The 21,450-nt window shown below is 48.0% G+C and overlaps 1 protein-coding gene across 2 annotated transcripts in view; it reads left to right on the top strand.

Moving 5' to 3' along the window:
* Positions 1-52: 52 nt before the first annotated feature.
* IQCG (IQ motif containing G) overlaps positions 53-21,450 on the top strand; it is a 49,252-nt gene continuing 27,854 nt past the window's right edge. The window contains exons 1-5 of one of the 2 annotated variants that reach the window (XM_069726997.1): positions 53-130; positions 3,112-3,353; positions 13,170-13,417; positions 13,556-13,684; positions 13,835-13,916. In XM_069726997.1, the coding sequence (XP_069583098.1) occupies positions 3,237-3,353; positions 13,170-13,417; positions 13,556-13,684; positions 13,835-13,916 (576 nt within the window). In that variant the 5' untranslated portion in view covers positions 53-130; positions 3,112-3,236. The remainder of the gene's footprint in view (positions 131-3,111; positions 3,354-13,169; positions 13,418-13,555; positions 13,685-13,834; positions 13,917-21,450) is intronic. The other variant, XM_069726998.1, reaches the window with a different exon arrangement.

The following is a 21,450-nucleotide window of genomic DNA, read 5'->3' as shown; positions in this document are numbered from 1 at the left end:
ACATAGAAGTAAAACAAAACAGGCAATCAGCGAGTAGCACAAAAAGGCCCCTGGGGGCGGAGCTTTGGTGTCCATGGAAACGCAAAGTGACATTTAGACGCCATCCGTAACTTACCGGAGTATCGAGCTGGTAAGGCAGACGTAGCACCGCGGTGTGTCAGTCAGTGTGCCGGTCATGTAGCGGACGGGTAATGGCGCAGCACAGAGAGATGGCGCAGCGCATGGCTCAGATTTCCTGCGCTTGTGGCCACATTCACACTAGCAGTATTTGGTCAGTATTTGGGTGATAAATGCAGAAGTGCTGCATATGTTTCTATTGAAGCTTTCCCCTCTGTTTGTTCCACCCCTGGTTTTGGCTTATACAGTCATGGCCAAAAGTATTCACACCCCTGCAATTCTGTCAGATAATACTCAGTTTCTTCCTGAAGATTACTGCAATCACAAATTCTTTGGTATTATCTTCATTTAATTTGTCTTAAATGAAAAAACACAAAAGAGAATGAAGCAAAAAGCAAAACATTGATCATTTCACACAAAACTCCAAAAATGGGCCAGACAAATATTGGCACCCTCAGCCTAATATTTGGTTGCACAACCTTTAGCCAAAATAACTGCGACCAACCGCTTGCAGTAACCATCAATGAGTTTCTTACAATGCTCTGCTGGAATTTTAGACCATTCTTCTTTGGCAAACTGCTCCAGGTCCCTGATATTTGAAGGGTGCCTTCTCCAAACTGACATTTTTAGATCTCTCCACTGGTGTTCTATGGGATTCAGGTCTGGACTCATTGCTGGCCACCTTAGAAGTCTCCAGTGCTTTCTCTCAAACCATTTTCTAGTGCTTTTTGAAGTGTGTTTTGGGTCATTGTCCTGCTGGAAGACCCATGACCTCTGAGGGAGACACAGCTTTCTCACACTGGGCCCTACATTATGCTGCACAATTTGTTGGTAGTCTTCAGACTTCATAATGCCATGCACACGGTCAAGCAGTCCAGTGCCAGAGGCAGCAAAGCAACCCCAAAATATCAGGGAACCTCCGCCATGTTTGACTGTAGGGACCGTGTTCTTTTCTTTGAATGCCGCTTTTTTTCTCCTGTAAACTCTATGTTGATGCCTTTGCCCAAAAAGCTCTACTTTTGTCTCATCTGACCAGAGAACATTCTTCCAAAACGTTTTAGGCTTTTTCAGGTAAGTTTTGGCAAACTCCAGCCTGGCTTTTTTATGTCTCGGGGTAAGAAGTGGGGTCTTCCTGGGTCTCCTACAATACAGTCCCTTTTCATTCAGATGCCTATGGATAGTACGGGTTGACACTGTTGTACCCTCGGACTGCAGGGCAGCTTGAACTTGTTTGGATGTTAGTCGAGGTTCTTTATCCAACATCCGCACAATCTTGCGTTGAAATCTCTTGTCAATTTTTCTTTTCCGTCCACATCTAGGGAGGTTAGCCACAGTACCATGGGCTTTAAACTTCTTGATGACACTGCGCACGGTAGACACAGGAACATTCAGGTCTTTGGAGATGGACTTGTAGCCTTGAGATTGCTCATGCTTCCTCACAATTTGGTTTCCCAAGTCCTCAGACAGTTCTTTGGTCTTCTTTCTTTTCTCCATACTCAATGTGGTACACACAAGGACACAGGACAGAGGTTGAGTCAACTTTAATCCATGTCAACTGGCTGCAAGTGTGATTTAGTTATTGCCAACACCTGTTAGGTGCCACAGGTAAGTTACAGGTGCTGTTAATTACACAAATTAGAGAAGCATCACATGATTTTTCGAAGGGTGTCAATACTTTTGTCCACCCCCTTTTTTATGTTTGGTGTGAAATTATATCCAATTTGGCTTTAGGACAATTCATTTTGTGTTTTTTTTCATTTAAGACAAATTAAATGAAGATAATAATACCAAAGAATTTGTGATTGCAATGATTTTCAGGAAGAAAATGAGTATTAACTGACAGAATTGCAGGGGTGTCAATACTTTTGGCCATGACTGTAAATACTGAGGTAAAATACTGACAGAATACTGACCGTGTGCACGTGGCCTTTCTGTCATTTCACTTGCCCGATACGCCGTCCACCACGAGGCCGAGGGCTGCACAACGGAGTGACACGGTGCGGCCATTAGGCTTTCGTTCCTTATTTCGCAGCTTTCTGACAGAACGGCGCCTGGTTTGGGGCATTTCTCATCACGAGCCGCTTGGAAGAAATCACAGGCACTTTCTCTTCTCCCATTAGATGTTCTTGAAAACACGAAGTAGAAATGAACGCTCATAAGTCTGGAGGTGTGAGGGGCGCCGGGGCTTTACAGCAGAAATGATTAGGAAGAGTCTTTTTAGCGTCTTATGAGCCCTGTTTTTGGAGCAGTTTTAGAAGCAGATCCGCTAATAAAGAGTCCGGCAGAAGACACAGCATGGACACACGCTTAGGTCATGTGCACACAGCACAGAGTATATATATGTTTTTAGAGCATGCCCACTTGAAAAAAAAATGGCTGAAAAATTCAAACCTGCTGAAAAGACTTTTCCACTTGTTGTAAAGCCCCGATGCCGCTCACGCGTTCAGTGTTTGGAGCGTTATTTTCCACTTCTAGGTTCTGAAAAACACCTTGTGGGAGAAAAGAGAGTGCAGGTGATTCCTTTGACGCGTCTCATGAGGACAAATGCCCCAAATAAGACACTGTCCAGACAGAAGGCTGCAAGAAATAAACGCTAAAAAACCTCTTTAAAACACAGAAAAAGCTTCCAGAGACTCCAGGAAGGAACGTTTCCAAAACTAAGTTTCCACTAAAAAATACACCGGTTTTGACCACCTAATGAAAACTCCATGTGAACATACCCCTTGGATTTGTGCCCACCCAAAATACATACATTTCACGTACACAAATAACGGGAGGTTTTCACACAGCGGCATTTATAAAGAGCCCGGTTTTGGATAAATGTGGCCCCTTCTGGACTGTCGGCCGGAGACATGGACGGTAGATTTATCACTGCCTTTAGAGCAGAAGTCTCATGTAACCGCACTGAACCTGCAGCATTGGGCCATTACTGTACTTTTACTTTCTTGTATCGGATCATATTGATTTGACATTTTTCTCTATCTTTATCACTAGGTAGATGACGTATCAGTAATCATCAGCAGGATATACAAGATTTCTCGTTCTTTATCCATGTTCTGTTGACGTTTTCATGTACAAATCCCATAGAAATCCAGGCCAGACGCAGAGACACGGAAGGGATGGCCTCATTGCCAGAGATAGAAGTCCTGCGGGTGTGCACGGTGCTGGAGGACAGCTTGGATCAACTCGCTGTCCTAGGATACATCATGCCAGTCTCTTACCAAGGTCGAAATAACGTAAGTAGGAACATGAGGAGTAACCGGGAAAAACAAAAAAAAGCAAAATGTCCAAGAAATGTTGCCATTTTCTGTGCAAACCTTATTCTTCAAGGGAATAAAAAGGTACAAGCCATGTAATAGATTTACTATGTAAATGTGTTGTATACCAATGCCCATCACCCAATTACAGCAGCTCCTCTGCTCTCCCCAGGGACAGAACTCCGCTCAGTACATGGCAATCGCATCTTCTGTTCCCGCTACTGTTCTCAATGTACAACACCTTCTCCTTCTGCCCATACAGGCAGCGATATGGATGAAAGTAGTATACAGTGGAGCATGAGGATCCATTCTCAGTGTTAATATGTGGTTCATTGTGGCTAATAAAGTCGCTGCATCTTTACACCTTTAGGTTTGGTGCGTTTTTGACTCTGTCTATTTTCACTGCGCAAAAATAAATCACAGCAATTTACACTACCAGCAAAGTGAATTAGATTCCTAAAATCTCCTGCTGCTTAATGTTTCCTTCCAGAGTTGAACCTTCAGGCTACGTTCCCACGATGAGCTTGGATGGTGGATGGGATTTCTAGCAATCTTCTGCCCACTGTGCTTTTATAGTACTTAGCGTAAACTGACCCGCTCCGTGTGGTTCAAATCCACAACATGTCAATTTCTGTTGCGGGTATTCTGAGCTTTCTGTAGGTATTTAAGTGACCTAATGCTAGAATCAGGAGGCCCGTTACTACGTTAAGCCGCCCTCAGACAAGGCAGCATAAACCTGGTGGCAGATTCCCTTATCAAATGTTCGAACAAGTGAGGACTAGATCCCGGCACACATGTACAGACCTTCTCTTATGCTTCTCAGTCTCAGTTGTCAGCTGCTAGGACCATCATTCTGTAGCGTCAGTCTCCTTTGCAAAGGTGTTTGCTACAAGAAGCGGTTGATAGCCCTGATGTTGATTAATAACAGATAAGAGGTGACCACCAAGCTGTAGCCGGCAGCTATGTCGACCATAAGGCAGGAGCCATTTTTTAAATTTGTTTTTAACAAAACTTAGACAGTCTTTACCTTTAAAGGGATTATTCTATAAAACAACCCAAGGTACCCATGTCATCCGTCCAAACTGCACGAATTTAGGAAGTCAATGTGTAGCACAAGCCTAATGGTGAACATAGGGAGCACAAAGCTTTCACAGTGAGCACTAGTGATGAGCGAACATGCTCAATGAAGGTGTTATCCGATCACGCTTGGGTACTAACCGAGTGACATCGGAATGCTCGAAAAATATATTCGAGTCCCCGCAGCTGCATGTCTCGCGACTGTTCAACAGCCTCAGCACATGCAGGGATTGCCTAACAGCTGCGAGATATGCAGGTGTGGGGACTCAAACATATAAGGCTTCCTTCACAGTTCCGTCGTTTGGCCAACGTCGCAATGCGTCGTTTTGGAGAAAAAAACACATCCTGCAAAGTTGCCCGCAGGATGCGTTTTTTCTCCATAGACTTGCATTAGCGACGTATGCCCACAGGTCGCAACTGTCGTGCAACGGATGCGTCGTGTTTTTGAAGTTCGTCGTGACGAAAACACGTTTAATGTAACGTTTTTTCGTCCGTCAGAACCGCCATTTCCGACCGCGCATGCGCGGCCGGAACTCTGCCCCCTCCTCCCCAGACTTCATAATGGGCAGTGGATGCATCGGAAAACTGCATTCGCTGCCCACGTTGTGCACAATTTTGTACAACGTCCGTCAGTACGTCGGGCCGACAGTTTGCGACGGCCCCGTACCGACAGAAATGTGAAAGAGGCCTTATTCAAACATGCTGAAGTCACTGAGTTTGCACAGGAGCGTGCTCGGGTAACACCTTATCTGAGCATGTTCGCTCATCACTAGTGAGCACTTAATGAACACATAGAAATGCATTGTGATCAGGGCCGCCATCAGGGCATTACAGCCGTGACTGGCGTATGGGGCCCGGTGAGCAGAGGGGGCCCGCATCGGGCCCCTCTTACCTGCTCACCGGGCCCCTCCCGGCAGCCGCAGGCTGAACCGGGCCCTTAGCGGCGGCCGGCGCTACAGCTGTATAACGCTATTGACGTGCGGGCCCGCGCCCGCACGTCAATAGTTAACAGCCGCAGCGTGCAGGTCGCCGGCATCTGACGTCATTGTCAGTCGCCGGCGACTGCACGTGCAGCTGCGTGGAGAGAGCAGGAGCGCGGCAGCTAAGTAGACCTTTTTTTTTTTTTTTATCGACAGCGGCGATCCGGGGCAGAAAGCTGGACACAGGTGGGGGGGTAAAGCTGGACACAGGTGGGGGGGTAAAGCTGGACACAGGTGGGGGGGTAAAGCTGGACACAGGTGGGGGGGTAAAGCTGGACACAGGGGGGGGGTAAAGCTGGACACAGGTGGGGGGGTAAAGCTGGACACAGGGGGGGGTAAAGCTGGACACGGCTGGACACGGGGGGGGTAAAGCTGGACACAGGTGGGGGGTAAAGCTGGACACGGCTGGACACGGGAGGGGGGTAAAGCTGGACACGGCTGTCGGCTGGACACAGGGGGGGGTAAAGCTGGACACGGCTGGACACAGGGGGGGGTAAAGCTGGACACGGCTGGACACAGGGGGGGGTAAAGCTGGACACAGGTGGGGGGGTAAAGCTGGACACGGCTGGACACAGGGGGGGTAAAGCTGGACACAGGTGGGGGGGGTAAAGCTGGACACAGGGGGGGGTAAAGCTGGACACAGGTGGGGGGGTAAAGCTGGACACGGCTGGACACAGGAGGGGTAAAGCTGGACACAGGTGGGGGGGTAAAACTGGACACAGGGGGGGTAAAGCTGGACACAGGGGGGGTAAAGCTGGACACAGGTGGGGGGGTAAAGCTGGACACGGGGGGGTAAAGCTGGACATGGCTGGACACAGGGGGGGTAAAGCTGGACACAGGTGGGGGGGTAAAGCTGGACACGGCTGGACACGGGGGGGGTAAAGCTGGACACGGCTGTCGGCTGGACACAGGGGGGGGGTAAAGCTGGACACGGCTGGACACAGGGGGGGTAAAGCTGGACACAGGTGGGGGGGTAAAGCTGGACACGGCTGGACACGGGGGGTAAAGCTGGACACAGGTGGGGGGGTAAAGCTGGACACAGGGGGGGTAAAGCTGGACACAGGTGGGGGGGTAAAGCTGGACACGGCTGGACACAGGTGGGGGGGTAAAGCTGGACACAGGTGGGGGGGGTAAAGCTGGACACAGGGGGGGTAAAGCTGGACACAGGTGGGGGGGTAAAGCTGGACACGGGGGGGTAAAGCTGGACACAGGTGGGGGGGTAAAGCTGGACACGGCTGGACACGGGGGGGGGGGGGTAAAGCTGGACACGGCTGTCGGCTGGACACAGGGGGGGTAAAGCTGGACACGGCTGGACACAGGGGGGGTAAAGCTGGACACGGCTGGACACAGGGGGGGTAAAGCTGGACACGGCTAGACACAGGGGGTAAAGCTGGACACGGGGGGGGGGTAAAGCTGGACACGGGGGGGGTAAAGCTGGACACAGGTGGGGGGGTAAAGCTGGACACGGCTGGACACGGGGGGGTAAAGCTGGACACAGGTGGGGGGTAAAGCTGGACACGGGGGGGGTAAAGCTGGACACGGCTGTCGGCTGGACACAGGGGGGGTAAAGCTGGACACGGCTGGACACAGGGGGGGTAAAGCTGGACACGGGGGGGTAAAGCTGGACACGGGGGGGGGTAAAGCTGGACACGGGGGGGTAAAGCTGGACACAGGGGGGGTAAAGCTGGACACGGGTGGGGGGGTAAAGCTGGACATGGGGGGGTAAAGCTGGACACGGGGGGGTAAAGCTGGACACGGGTGGGGGGGTAAAGCTGGACACGGGTGGGGGGGGTAAAGCTGGACACGGGTGGGGGGGTAAAGCTGGACACGGGGGGGGCAAAGCTGGACACGGGGGGGGGTAAAGCTGGACACGGGGGGGTAAAGCTGGACACGGGGGTAGGGTAAAGCTGGACACGGGGGGGGTAAAGCTGGACACGGGGGGGGTAAAGCTGGACACGGGGGGGTAAAGCTGGACACGGGGGGAGGTAAAGCTGGACACGGGGGGGTAAAGCTGGACACGGGGGGGGTAAAGCTGGACACGGGGGGGGTAAAGCTGGACACGGGGGGCTAAAGCTGGACACGGGGGGGTAAAGCTGGACACGGGGGGGGTAAAGCTGGACACGGGGGGGGTAAAGCTGGACACGGGGGGGGGGTAAAGCTGGACACGGGTGGGGGGGGTAAAGCTGGACACGGGTGGGGGGGTAAAGCTGGACACGGGGGGGGCAAAGCTGGACACGGGGGGGGGGGGTAAAGCTGGACACGGGGGGGTAAAGCTGGACACGGGGGTAGGGTAAAGCTGGACACGGGGGGGGGGTAAAGCTGGACACGGGGGGGGGGGGTAAAGCTGGACACGGGGGGGTAAAGCTGGACACGGGGGGAGGTAAAGCTGGACACGGGGGGGGGTAAAGCTGGACACGGGGGGGTAAAGCTGGACACGGGGGGGGTAAAGCTGGACACGGGGGGCTAAAGCTGGACACGGGGGGGTAAAGCTGGACACGGGGGGGGTAAAGCTGGACACGGGGGGGTAAAGCTGGACACGGGGGGGTAAAGCTGGACACGGGGGGGAAAGCTGGACACGGGGGGGTAAAGCTGGACACGGGGGGCGGTAAAGCTGGACACGGGGGGGCGGTAAAGCTGGACACGGGGGGGGGGCGGTAAAGCTGGACACGGGGGGGCGGTAAAGCTGGACACGGGGGGGGCAAGTAAAGCTGGACACGGGGGGCAGTAAAGCTGGACACGGGGGGGCAGAGTGCTGGACACAGATGGGGCCGAGTGCTGGACACAGATGAGGCAGGATTGGAAACAGATGGGGCAGAGTGCTGGACACAGATGGGGCAGGATTGGACACAGATGGGGCAGGATTGGACACAGATGGGGCAGAGTGCTGGACACAGATGGGGCAGAGTGCTGGACACAGATGGGGCAGAGTGCTGGACACAGATGGGGCAGAGTGCTGGACACAGATGAGGCAGGATTGGACACAGATGGGGCAGAGTGCTGGACACAGATGGGGCAGAGTGCTGGACACAGATGGGGCAGAGTGCTGGACACAGATGGGGCAGAGTGCTGGACACAGATGGGGCAGAGTGCTGGACACAGATGGGGCAGAGTGCTGGACACAGATGGGGCAGAGTGCTGGACACAGATGGGGCAGAGTGCTGGACACAGAGGCAGGGGCAGAGTGCTGGACACAGAGGCAGGGGCAGAGTGCTGGACACAGAGGCAGGGGCAGAGTGCTGGACACAGAGGCAGGGGCAGAGTGCTGGACACAGAGGCAGGGGCAGAGTGCTGGACACAGAGGCAGGGGCAGAGTGCTGGACACAGTGGCAGGGGCAGAATGCTGGACACAGTGGCAGGGGCAGAATGCTGGACACAGTGGCAGGGGCAGAATGCTGGACACAGTGGCAGGGGCAGAATGCTGGACACAGTGGCAGGGGCAGAATGCTGGACACAGTGGCAGGGGCAGAATGCTGGACACAGTGGCAGGGGCAGAATGCTGGACACAGTGGCAGGGGCAGAATGCTGGACACAGTGGCAGGGGCAGAATGCTGGACACAGTGGCAGGGGCAGAATGCTGGACACAGTGGCAGGGGAAGAATGCTGGACACAGTGGCAGGGGCAGAATGCTGGACACAGTGGCAGGGGCAGAATGCTGGACACAGTGTCAGGGGCAGAATGCTGGACACAGTGGCAGGGGCAGAATGCTGGACACAGTGGCAGGGGCAGAATGCTGGACACAGTGGCAGGGGCAGAATGCTGGACACAGTGGCAGGGGCAGAATGCTGGACACAGTGGCAGGGGCAGAATGCTGGACACAGTGGCAGGGGCAGAATGCTGGACACAGTGGCAGGGGCAGAATGCTGGACACAGTGGCAGGGGCAGAATGCTGGACACAGTGGCAGGGGCAGAATGCTGGACACGGGCAGAATGCTGGACATTGGGGCAGAATGGAGATACGGGGCATGATTGGAGACACGGGGCAGGGTGAAAGACATGGGGCATGACTGGAGACAGATGGGGGAGGATTGGAGACAGATGGGGCAGAATGGAGACAAGTGGCAGGATTGCAGACACGGGGGCATGGTTGGAGACATAGGGGGCAGAATGGAGACATGGGGCATGATTTGAGACAGATCGTGCAGGATCATGGGGCAGGATGGATATGATGGAGACAGATGGGGCAGGATGGATAGATCACATGGGGCGATCATATGGGGCAGGATGGGGAGATCATATGGGGTAGAATGGATACTCATGAGGGCAGGATGGGAGAACATATGGCTGACGCCAGGAATGAGACACACGGTGGCCAGGATGGGGAATATTATTACCATAGGGGCTAATTTAGGGATATTATTACTGCAGTGATGTATTTATTTTATTTTTTGAGTATACTGTTTTAAATGAGGGGCGGTCCTGTTACTGTATAGAGTGACACTATGTTGCCTCTTTTTCTTCATGTGGTGTAATGTAGAAGTTGTGAAAAAGTAAGTAATGTGTTCTGCAATCGGAGCTCGAGATAACTGTGTTATTTCCTGCAGAGACGAGCCCTGGCTGGATGAAATGATGGCGGTCTGTGCTGGATGAAGGACTTCACCTAGAGACGTCACTGGTGAGTCAGTGTGTTTCCTATACACTGACACTATACACTGTGTACTATATACAGAGCTCCTGTGTATAATTTCACTAGTGATCACTGTATTATCTGTACACATACACTGCATACTAAGTACAGATCTCCTGTGTATAATGGCACTTATGGTGATAGTATGGTGCTTTTTTTTAATTACTGATCAGAATTGTAGTATTCAGTCACTATGTGGTGGTAATATGTGGTCTGGCCATGGTGTTGTGGTATTTGTTCCTTGTATGTGATATTATTCGATCACTGTGGTGGTAATATGCGGTCTGGTCATGGTGTTGTGGTATTTGTTCCTTGTATGTGATATTATTCGATCACTGTGGTGGTAATATGTCATCTGGTCATGGTGTAGTGGTATTTGTTCCTTGTATGTAGTATTATAGGTCATTTTAAAAATTGAAAAATAAATAAAAATATACCTAAATTGTATTGCATATTTTAACAAATATTTAATAGGTTACAGCAGAGTAGGGCCCGGCCAAAAGTGTCTACCGTGTTATGGTGGCAGCTTAAAAAAATCTTTTGACCAAAACAAAAGCTGCAGCTATATGTGTGATCTGGTGATGGGAACTGTTAATGTGTGATTGGTGAGAAGTGGAGATTTTCCAAGAGAGAGCGGTGGGACTGTGAACAGTTCGTGGGGTGGAGCCTGGAGGCGGGGCTGGGGTGGAGCCTGGGCGGAGTCTCAAGGGGGCCCCGAAAATTTTGCCAGTATGGGGCCCCGAAATTTCTAGTGGCAGCCCTGATTGTGATAGGTAGTTTTCAAATCCTGGTCTCAGAAGTCCATTGTTTTACACTTGCGACATCAAGTGTCTGATTGTGTCTGACGTGGCCTCTGGTCGTCTGCAGTATTTGTAAGGCTAAATTTCTATGATGAGTACTTAGTGATTTTTTTCTGATGTGTATACAAGTGCTTCTCACAAAATTAGAATATCATCAAAAAGTTAATTGATTTCAGTTCTTCAATACAAAAAAAGAAACTCATATTGAGTCATTACAAACAGTGATCGATTTGAAGTGTTTATTTCTGTTAATGTTGATGATTATGGCTTACAGCCAACAAAAACCCAAACGTCATTATCTCAATAAAATAGAATACTTTATAATACAAGCTTGAAAAATGATTTTAACATCCGAAATGTTGACCTACTGTAATTTACGTTCAGTTAATACACTCAATATTTGATCGGGACTCCTTTTGCATCAATTACTGCATCAATACGGTGTGGTATGAATGCAATCAATCTGTGGCACTGCTGAGGTGTTATGGAAGCCCAGGTTGCTTTGATAGAAGCCTTCAGCTCATCTGCATTGTTGGATCTGGTGTCTGTCATCTTCCTCTTGACAATACTCCTATTCCTTTATGGGGTTAAGGTTAGGCGAGTTTTCTGGCCAATCAAGTACAGTGATACTGTTGTTTGTAAACCAGGTATTGGTACTTTTGGCAGTGTGGACAGGTGCCAAGTCCTGCTGGAGAATGACATTTCCATCTCCAAAAACCTTGTCAGCAGAGGAAAGCATGAAGTGCTCTAAAATTTCCTGGTAGACGGCTGTGCTAACTTTGGTCTTGATAAAAGAAAGTGGACCTACACCAGCAGATGACATGGGGCGAGAGGTTTAGGTCCTAACAGCAACATACACAGCGGACTCTGAGTTTTCCAGGTAATTATTTGCGGTGTTTAAAATTCCATTCAACAATCACATCTGCCTCTTATATTTCCTACTTTGCAGGACACAATCTGGTTTGATTTATATACGGTACATCAATACGTATTTATTTGGATTGGACATTGCACCTTATAATATATATAAATATATAGTTTAAACATTTGTGTATAGATTTCTACTTAAAACGCTGGTACAGCTGTGTTTGGCTAGATTTTGGCATTACATACATGCATTTTTCTCATTTTGGGAGCCACAGTACCACCTAGTGGCCAATTACGATATTAATGGCATTAATGAAAAAATTGTTTTATAAATAATTTCTTTGCACTATGCACTTTAATTAATATTTTGACATGGATATTTAAAATTTATGTATGAATATAATTTGCCATTTATCCATTGGTTGCCATTTGTGGTTATACTTTGATATTTAAAATTGTCTGCCTTATATGTCAGTAGTGATCCTTTATTTAACCTCTATTTTTCCAGTATTTGTTATGTTCCTGAACATTTTTTTAAATCAGGTTTTGAATAAATTAATAAACTATTGTAGTTTTGTGTCAACCTCCAGAGATTTTTTCTTGCGCCTCTTTTTTGATTATGGTGCATGAGAAATAAGGTTGTTTTGTTAAACTAGTAGGAAGTGTTGGCCCTTGTTTATGGGCGCTCTTACTGATTGAGGCCTTGTTGGTTTGATCAATGTGGCGTGGCATGGAGGTGATCAGCCTGTGGCACTGCTGAGGTGTTATGGAATCCCAGGTTGCTTTGATAGCAGCCTTCAGCTCATCTGTATTGTTGGATCTGGTGTCTCATCTTCCTCTTTATAATACCCCATAGATTCTCTATGGAGTTAAGGTCAGGCGAGATTGCTGGTCAATCAACCGCAGTGATACTGTTGTTTGTAAACCAGGTATTGATACTTTTGGCAGTGTGGACAGGTGCCAAGTCCTGCTGGAGAATGAAATTTCCATCTCCAAAAAGCTTGTTGGCAGAGGGAAGCATGAAGAGCGTAGCGTGCGGCCGCATAGCAATACATGGAGCCGCACACTCCGCTCGAGTGCCAGTTCAGGTTTTAACCTGCGAGACTTGGCCGTATCTCGCTGTAGTGTGACTCCGGCCTTAGGAGGAAAAATTCTGCAGAGAATCTGCAGCATCAAAAATACTCAAAATGGAAACTTAGCCTAATACCACGTTTACACATTCAGTATTTGGTCAGTGTTTCACATCAGTTTCTGTAAGCCAAAACCAGGAGAGGAACAATAAGAGGAAAAGTATAATAAATACAGAAGTGGTGACGTGTTTCTATCACCCACTCCTGGTTTTGGCTTACAAATACTGATGTAAAATACTGATCAAATACTGATAGTGTGACCCTGGCTTAATAGTACGTAGCAGACACTGCAGGATCACTTGTATTTCTCCTCTTAGATTGTCGGAAGTGAACTTGGTAAAATTTTGAAGGCTCAGAGACAAATAGAGGGAAATTTTGAAGACTTGATGGGGACACGTGCAGACATCCAGCTATCATCTCCTCCCGTGTTAAGCAAGTTGCTGGATCTGAAGGTGGAGGTGCATGAAACTAGTGAAAAGCTGAAAATGAGCAACGTGCAGTTCACAAAGGCCGTGAGACAAAGCCCTTTAACTTCGGACAACCTAAAGAAAGTCCAAGCAGACAGGTAAGGCTCTCATTCACAGCCCTCTATGTTCTACTGTCACCACCTGACCAGAAGCTCTATTATTATCATTATTAATCTTACCACCTGCTATATTAATGCAGACATGCTGTGTTATAAACTTAGCTCTTTGTCTTACAGACAGTTTGCAGCAGATATTATTGCAAATATGTTAATGGAATTGGAGACGTCTGGATCGTTTTTGAGTCTTGAACGTGCTGTGGCAATGGAGAAGGAGAAAAAGGAAGACCTGTACAATATAATAGAAAGGTGATACCTGGTGTAAGCCTTCTAATGTAGCCCTGGAGATAGACCGCCTTGTACAAACATTTCATAGATTATTAAAAACCTATACACTTCCTAATATGCCAATATTGTAATATTATTTACAATATGTATAACATCACTATTCTTCCACAGAGAACAGGAGGGCAGAAAAAAGATCAAATTGCTACAGAAGCAGTTACAGGATGTAAAACAAGAGAAGAAGGTGGAATTACAGGTAAAAAAATGGCTTTTTATATACGATTATACAATTCTTTTTCATGGCAAATAAAATGTAGGATTATAATTGATCTGAAACGTTGCATATCTACAATCTCTGTCTTGTTCATATGGTTTGTGAAATATTGAATAAAGCCATCCCTTATTTTACTTGGATCCTGGGAGCTGGGTGTTACTTTGTTTTCCTACTAATAATATAGCACCACTATATTCCACAGTGCTTTACAGGCAACATCAGACATCATCACTGTCTCTGTTGGGGCACATAATATAAATTCTCTATCAGTATGTCTTTAAAGTGTTGGAGGACTAGAGTACCCAGTGGAAACCCATGCAAAAACCAAGAGAACATATAAACTTCTTGCAGATATTGTCCTTAGTGGGATTTAAACATGTCGTATTTAACAGTTTTCTGACTGTAACAACTGATGATCATTAGTGGACAGAGATGGTGGAGGAGTGGGTCTTCTCCTTTCTTCAAACTGCACCTTTAACCCAATCCCACTTCTACCCTCCCTTATCCTCCCCTCTTTTGAAGTCCACTTTGTCTGCATCTACTCTCCCTCCAACTCCAAGTGGCCATCATATACCGATCTCTGGGCCCGGCCACTGCCTTTATTGACCAATTCTCCACCTGGCTTCTTCACTTTCTCTCTGCTGACATTCCCACCATCATCATGGGTGACTTCAGCATCCCCACTGATACCCTTCAGTCGATACCCTTCAGTCAGCAGCCTCCAAACTTCTGTCCCTTACTTCATCTTTTTGGACTTACTCACTCAGTGGTCCTCTGCAGCCACCCACGCAGACGGACATACACTAGACCTGGTCTTCACCCGTCTCTGCTCTCTATCTAACTTCACCACCTTCCCTCTCCCTCTATCCGACCACCATCTACTCACGTTCTCATCCCTGTCCTCCTCACTGGTCACCCATGCCCAGCAACCTGAGCACCCCCGCAGAAACCTTGCACACCTAGACGCCCACACACTCTGACTCTATCCCACCTCTGGCATCCATATCCTCACTCCACAACACAGACAGTGCCACCGCTTTCTACAATGCCACTCTCACACCAGCTATTGATGCGGTTGCCCCTCTCATTCATGGCAGAGTGCGGCGTATCAATAGACAACCCTGGCACAATAACACCACTAAAAAGCTCCGGCAACTATCCAGGGTTGCAGTGCGGCATTGGAAGAAAACACATTCGCAAGATGACTTCACTGCATTCAAACAGGCAACACTCGCTTTTAAATCTGCTCTCACCTCGGCTAAACAGGCCTACTTCACAACCCTCGTGTCTTCCCTATCCTACAACCCCAAACAGTTATTCAAAACCTTTAACTCCCTCCTCCGCCCCCCACTGCCCCCTCCAACCTCCCTCCTCTCTGCTGAGGACTTTGCCACACACTTTAAAAATAAGATCGACCAAACAAGGCAAGTCTTCATTGTTCAACCACCCTTACCCATTGTATACCAGACCAATGCCCAAACCCCATGACCTCCCTATCCAACATCACTGAAGGGGGGCTTAACTGTCTCCTCTCCAAATTGCACCTCACCACCTGTGCGCTTTACCCCATCCCATCCCACCTCCTCCCCAACCTCACCACCACTCTTATCCCATCCCTAACCTACCTCTTCAACCTATCACTAACTTCTGGCATTTTCCCTTCTGCTTTCAAACATGCCACAATTACGTCTATTCTTAACCCCTTAGCGACCGCCGATACGCCTTTTAACGGCGGCCGCTAAGGGTACTTAAACCACAGCGCCATTAATGAACGGCGCTGTGAAAAAAGTGAATAGCGCCCCCCAGAGTCGGATTTTCTCCGGGGTCTCGGCTGCCGGGGGTAGCCGAGACCCCAGAGAACATGATTCGCCGTTTACCGGCGATCGCAAAAAAAACCAAAAAACGCGATCTCTTTTTAATTTCTCTGTCCTCCGATGTGATTGCACATCGGAGGACAGAGAAAAGGGGTCCCAGGTAGCCCCCCAATACTCACCTATCTCCCCCCGGTGCTCCTCGTGGCTCCCGGTGGGCGCCGCCATCTTCAAAATGGCGGGCGCATGCGCAGTTCGCCCGCCGGCCGGCCCCGCGAGAATCTTTGGGGTCTCGGCTGCCGGGGGTAGCCGAGACCCCAAAGAGCATGATCGGGGTCGGTTTTACCGACCCCTGTTTTGCGATCGCCGGTAATTAACTGTTTACCGGCGACCGCAAAAAAAAAAAAGTAAAGTGTAATTCTCTGTCCTCTGATGTGATCGCACATCAGAGGACAGAGAAATAGGGGGATTCGGGGACCCTGTCATACTCACCTGTGTCCCTGGATCCTCCTGCTGCTCCTCCTGGCCGCCGGCAAAAGAAAATGGCGGGCGCATGCGCAGTGCGCCCGCCATCTGTCTCCATCTGCTGGCCGGCAGGAGAACAGCAGTTGGGGCTAAAATTAGGGTTAGGGCTAGGGTTAGGGCTAGGGTTAGGGTTGGGGCTAAATTTAGGGTTAGGGTTGGGGCTAAATTTAGGGTTAGGGTTGGGGCTAAATTTAGGGTTAGGCTTCTTTCACACTTACGTCGGTACGGGGCCGTTGCAATGCGTCGGCCCGACATACCGACGCACGTTGTGAAAATTGTGCACAACGTGGGCAGCGGCTGTAGTTTTTCAATGCATCCGCTGCCCAATCTATGTCCTGGGGAGGAGGGGGCGGAGTTATGGCCACGCATGCGCGGTCAGAAATGGCGGATGCGACGTACAAAAAAACGTTTCATTGAACTTTTTTTGTGCCGACGGTCCGCCAAAACACAACTGATCCAGTGCACGACGGACGCGACGTGTGGCCATCCGTCACGATCCGTCGGCAATACAAGTCTATGGGCAAAAAACGCATCCTGCCGGCACATTTGCAGGATCCGTTTCTTGTCCAAAATGACGGATTGCGATGGATGCCAAACAACGCAAGTGTGAAAGTAGCCTTAGGGCTAGGGTTAGGGTTGGGGCTAAAGTTAGGGCTAGGGTTGGGGCTAAAGTTAGGGTTAGAGTTGGGATTAGGGTTAGGGTTTGGATTAGGGTTGGTATTAGGGTTAGGGTTGGAATTAGGGTTACGCTTGGGATTAGGGTTAGGTTTGGGATTAGGGTTAAGGTTAGGGTTGTGATTAGGGGTGTATTGGGATTAGGGTTAGGTTTGAGGTTAGGGTTGAGATTAGGATTAGGGGTGTGTTGGATTTAGGGTTTTGATTAGGGTTATGGTTAGGGTTGACATTAGGGTTGTTTTGGGGTAAGGGTTGTGATTATGGTTAGGGTTAGTGATTAGGATTATGGATCAGGTTGAGATTAGGGTTAGTGGTGTGTTGGGGTTAGGGTTGGAGCTAGAATTGGGGGGTTTCCACTGTTTAGGTACATCAGGGGGTCTCCATACACGACAGCCAATTTTGCGCTCAAAAAGTCAAATGGTGCTCCCTCCCTTCTGAGCTCTGCCGTGCGCCCAAACAGTGGGTTACCCCCACATATGGGGCATCAGCGTACTCGGGATAAATTGGACAACAACTTCTGGGGTCCAATTTCTCTTGTTACCCTTGTGAAAATAAAAACTTGGGGGCTACAAAATCTTTTTTGTGGAAAAATATTTTTTTTTTTTATGACTCTGCATTCTAAACTTCTGTGAAGCACTTGGGCATTCAAAGTTCTCACCACACATCTAGATAAGTTCCTTGGGGGGTCTAGTTTCCAAAACGGGGTCACTTGTGGGGGGTTACTACTGTTTAGGTACATCAGGGGCTCTGCAAACGCAACATAATGCCCACAGACCATTCTATCCAAGTCTGCATTCCAAAACGGCGCTCCTTCCCTTCCGAGCTCTGTCGTGCGCCCAAACAGTGGTTTACCCCCACATATGGCGCATCAGCATACTCAGGATAAATTGGACAACAACTATTGCAGTCCAATTTCTCCTGTTACCCTTGTGAAAATAAAAACTTGAGGGCAACAATATCTTTTTTATGAAAAAAAAATATTTTTTATTTTCACGACTGCATTATAAACTTCTGTGAAGCACTTGGGCATTCAAAGTTCTCACCACACATCTAGGTAAGTTCCATGGGGGGTCTAGTTTCCAAAATGGGGTCACTTGTGGGGGATTTCTACTGTTTAGATACATCAGGGGCTCTCCAAACGCGACATGGCGTCCGATCTCAATTCCAGCCAATTCTACATTGAAAAAGTAAAACGGCACTCCTTCTCTTCCAAGCTCTGCGGTGCGCCCAAACAGTGGTTTACCCCCACATATTGGGTATCGACATACTCAGGAGAAATTGCACAACAACTTTAGTGGTCTAATTTCTCCTGTTACCCTTGTGAAAATAAAAATATGTGGGCAAAAAGATCATTTTTGTAGAAAAAATGTGATTTTTTTTTTCATGGCTCTACGTTATAAACTTTTGTGAAGCACATGGGGGTTCAAAGTGCTCACCACACATCTAGATAAGTTCCTTAAGGGGTCTAGTTTCCAAAATGGTGTCACTTGTGGGGGGTTTCCACTGTTTAGGCACATCAGGGGCTCTCCAAACGCGACATGGCGTCCGATCTCAATTCCAGCCAATTCTACATTGAAAAAGTAAAACGGCACTCCTTCTCTTCCAAGCTCTGCGGTGCGCCCTAACAGTGGTTTACCCCCACATATTGGGTATCGACGTATTCAGGAGAAATCGCACAACAACTTTTGTGGTCTAATTTCTCCTGTTACCCTTGTGAAAATAAGAATTTGTGGGCGAAAAGATCATTTTTGTGTAAACAAAAGCGATTTTTTATTTTCACGGCTCTACGTTATAAACTTCTGTGAAGCACTTGGGGGTTCAAAGTGCTCACCACACATCTAGATAAGTTCCTTAAGGGGTCTAGTTTCCAAAATGGTGTCACTTGTGGGGAGTTTCCACTGTTTAGGCACATCAGGGGCTCTCTATACGTGACATGGCGTCCGATCTCAATTCCAGCCAATTCTGCATTGAAAAAGTCAAACGGCGCTCCTTCACTTCTAAGTTCTGCGGTGCGCCCAAAAAGTGGTTTACCCCCACATATGGGGTATTGGCGTATTCAGGAGAAATTGCATAACAAAATTTATGGTTACATTTCTGTTTTTACACTTGTGAAAATAAAAAAAATGGTTCTGAATTAAGATGTTTGCAAAAAAAAGTTAAATGTTCATTTTTTCCTTCCACATTGTTTCAGTTCCTGTGAAGCACGTAAAGGGTTAATAAACTTCTTGAATGTGATTTTGAGAACCTTGAGGGGTGTAGTTTTTAGAATGGTGTCACACTTCATTATTTTCTATCATATAGACCCCTCAAAATGACTTCAAATGTGATGTGGTCCCTAAAAAAAAATGGTGTTGTAAAAATGAGAAATTGCTGGTCAACTTTTAACCCTTATAACTCCCTAACAAAAAAAATTTTGTTTCCAAAATTGTGCTGATGTAAAGTAGACATGTGGGAAATGTTATTTATTAACTATTTTTCGTGACATATCTCTCTGATTTAAGGGCATAAAAATACAAAGTTTGAAAATTGCAAAATTTTAAAAATTTTCGCCATTTCCGTTTTTTTTATAAATAATCCCAAGTAATATCGAAGAAATGTTACCACTAACATGAAGTACAATATGTCACGAAAAAACAATCTCAGAATCAGCGGGATCCGTTGAAGCGTTCCAGAGTTATAACCTCATAAAGTGACAGTGGTCAGAATTGCAAAAATTGGCTCGGTCATTAAGTACCAAATTGGCTCTGTCACTAAGGGGTTAAAAAGCCAACCCTCGATCCAACAGCTATGTCCAACTAACTCCCAACATTGCTGCTCCCATTCGCTTCCAAACTCCTGGAGCAGCACGTCCACGCTGAACTTTCCTTCCACCTCTTATCTAACTTGGTCTTTGACAATCTACAATCTGGCTTCCGCTTCTATCACTCAACCGAGACAGCCCTGACCAAAATTACTAATAGCCTACTTACAGCCAAAGCTAATGGACAATACTCTGTACTCCTCCTTCTAGACCTGTCCTCTGCTTTCGACACAGTTGACAACTGCCTCCTACTACAGATCCTCTCCTCCTTTGGCATCAAAGACCTCACCCTATCCTGGATCTCCTCATACCTTTCCAACCGCACATTCAACGTCTCCCACTCTCACACTACCTCCTCATCCCACCCTCTCTCTGTTGGAGTCCCCCAAGGCTCTGTTCTAGGACCCCTACCCCTTTCAATCTATACACTTGGCCTGGGACAACTCAAAGTCTCATGGATTCCAGTACCACCTTTATGCTGATGACACTCAGATTTACCTTTTTGGCCCAGATGTCACCTCTCTGCTGTCCAGAATCCCGGAGTGTCTATCAGCCATATCCTCCTTCTTCCTCAAACTCAATGTGGACAAATCTGAACTCATCATCTTTCCTCCATCTCATAGATCTTTCTTACCTGACCTCTCGCAATTAACGACATCACGCTTTACCCCGTACCGGAAGTCCGCTGCCTCGGAATAACCCTTGACTCTGCCCTGTCCTTCAGACCACATATCCAAGCTCTTTCCACCTCCTGTCGCCTCCAGCTCAAAAATATCTCCAGAATTTGTCCTTTCCTCAACCTTAAATGCTTGTACATGCCCTCATCATCTCCCGCCTTGAATACTGTAACATCCTTTTCTGTGGCCTCCCTGCTAACACCCTTGCACCTCTCCAGTCCATCCTTAACTCTGCTGGCCGACTAATTCATCTCTATCCTCGCTACTTCTCCGCTTCTCCCCCTCTGCAAAGCTCTTCACTGGCTCCCATTCCCTCAGCGTATCCAGTTCAAATTACTAATACTGACCTACAAAGCCATCTATAACCTGTCTCCTCCATATATCTCTGAACTAATCTCCCGATATCTTCTCTCACGTAATCTCCGGTCCTCCAAAGACCTCCTTCTCTCCTCACCCAACTGCCTCCAAGACTTCTCCCGAAAATCCCCCATCCCCTGAAATTCTTTGCCCCAAAACGTCCGACTATCAACCACATTCGGATCCTTCAGACGGAACCTGAAAACCCATCTCTTCAGGAAAGCCTACAGCCTGCACTGACCCCGCTGCTTCATCACTACTACCGAAGCTACCGCCTCACCAACACCGGAGCTCCTGCAACTCTCAACCTACTGTCTCCTTCCCCACCATCCTGTAGAATGTAAGCCCGCAAGGGCAGAGTCCTCACCCCTCTGTATCAGTCTGTAATTATTAGTTTGCTTACTGTAAGTGATATCTGTAATTTGTATGTAACCCCTTCTCATGTACAATACCATGAAATCAATGGTGCTATATAAATAAATAATAATAATAAGTAGTGCTCAAAGGCCAAATTTACCTCTCCGTATAGAGACCATGTTGTACGGACTGGCCAACGGCTCTCCCAACAGGAGGAATTCGACAACCTACATACTATACCGTGGTAACAGTTTGGCCACCCCTTATCAAAATTACTCTTATGAACAGTAATGCAAGATGAAGGTGAAATGATC

This window comes from Ranitomeya imitator, chromosome 5, assembly GCF_032444005.1.
Source record: "Ranitomeya imitator isolate aRanImi1 chromosome 5, aRanImi1.pri, whole genome shotgun sequence".
In the NCBI taxonomy this organism is placed as follows: domain Eukaryota; kingdom Metazoa; phylum Chordata; class Amphibia; order Anura; family Dendrobatidae; genus Ranitomeya; species Ranitomeya imitator.
This window is presented reverse-complemented; position numbering and strand designations above follow the sequence as displayed.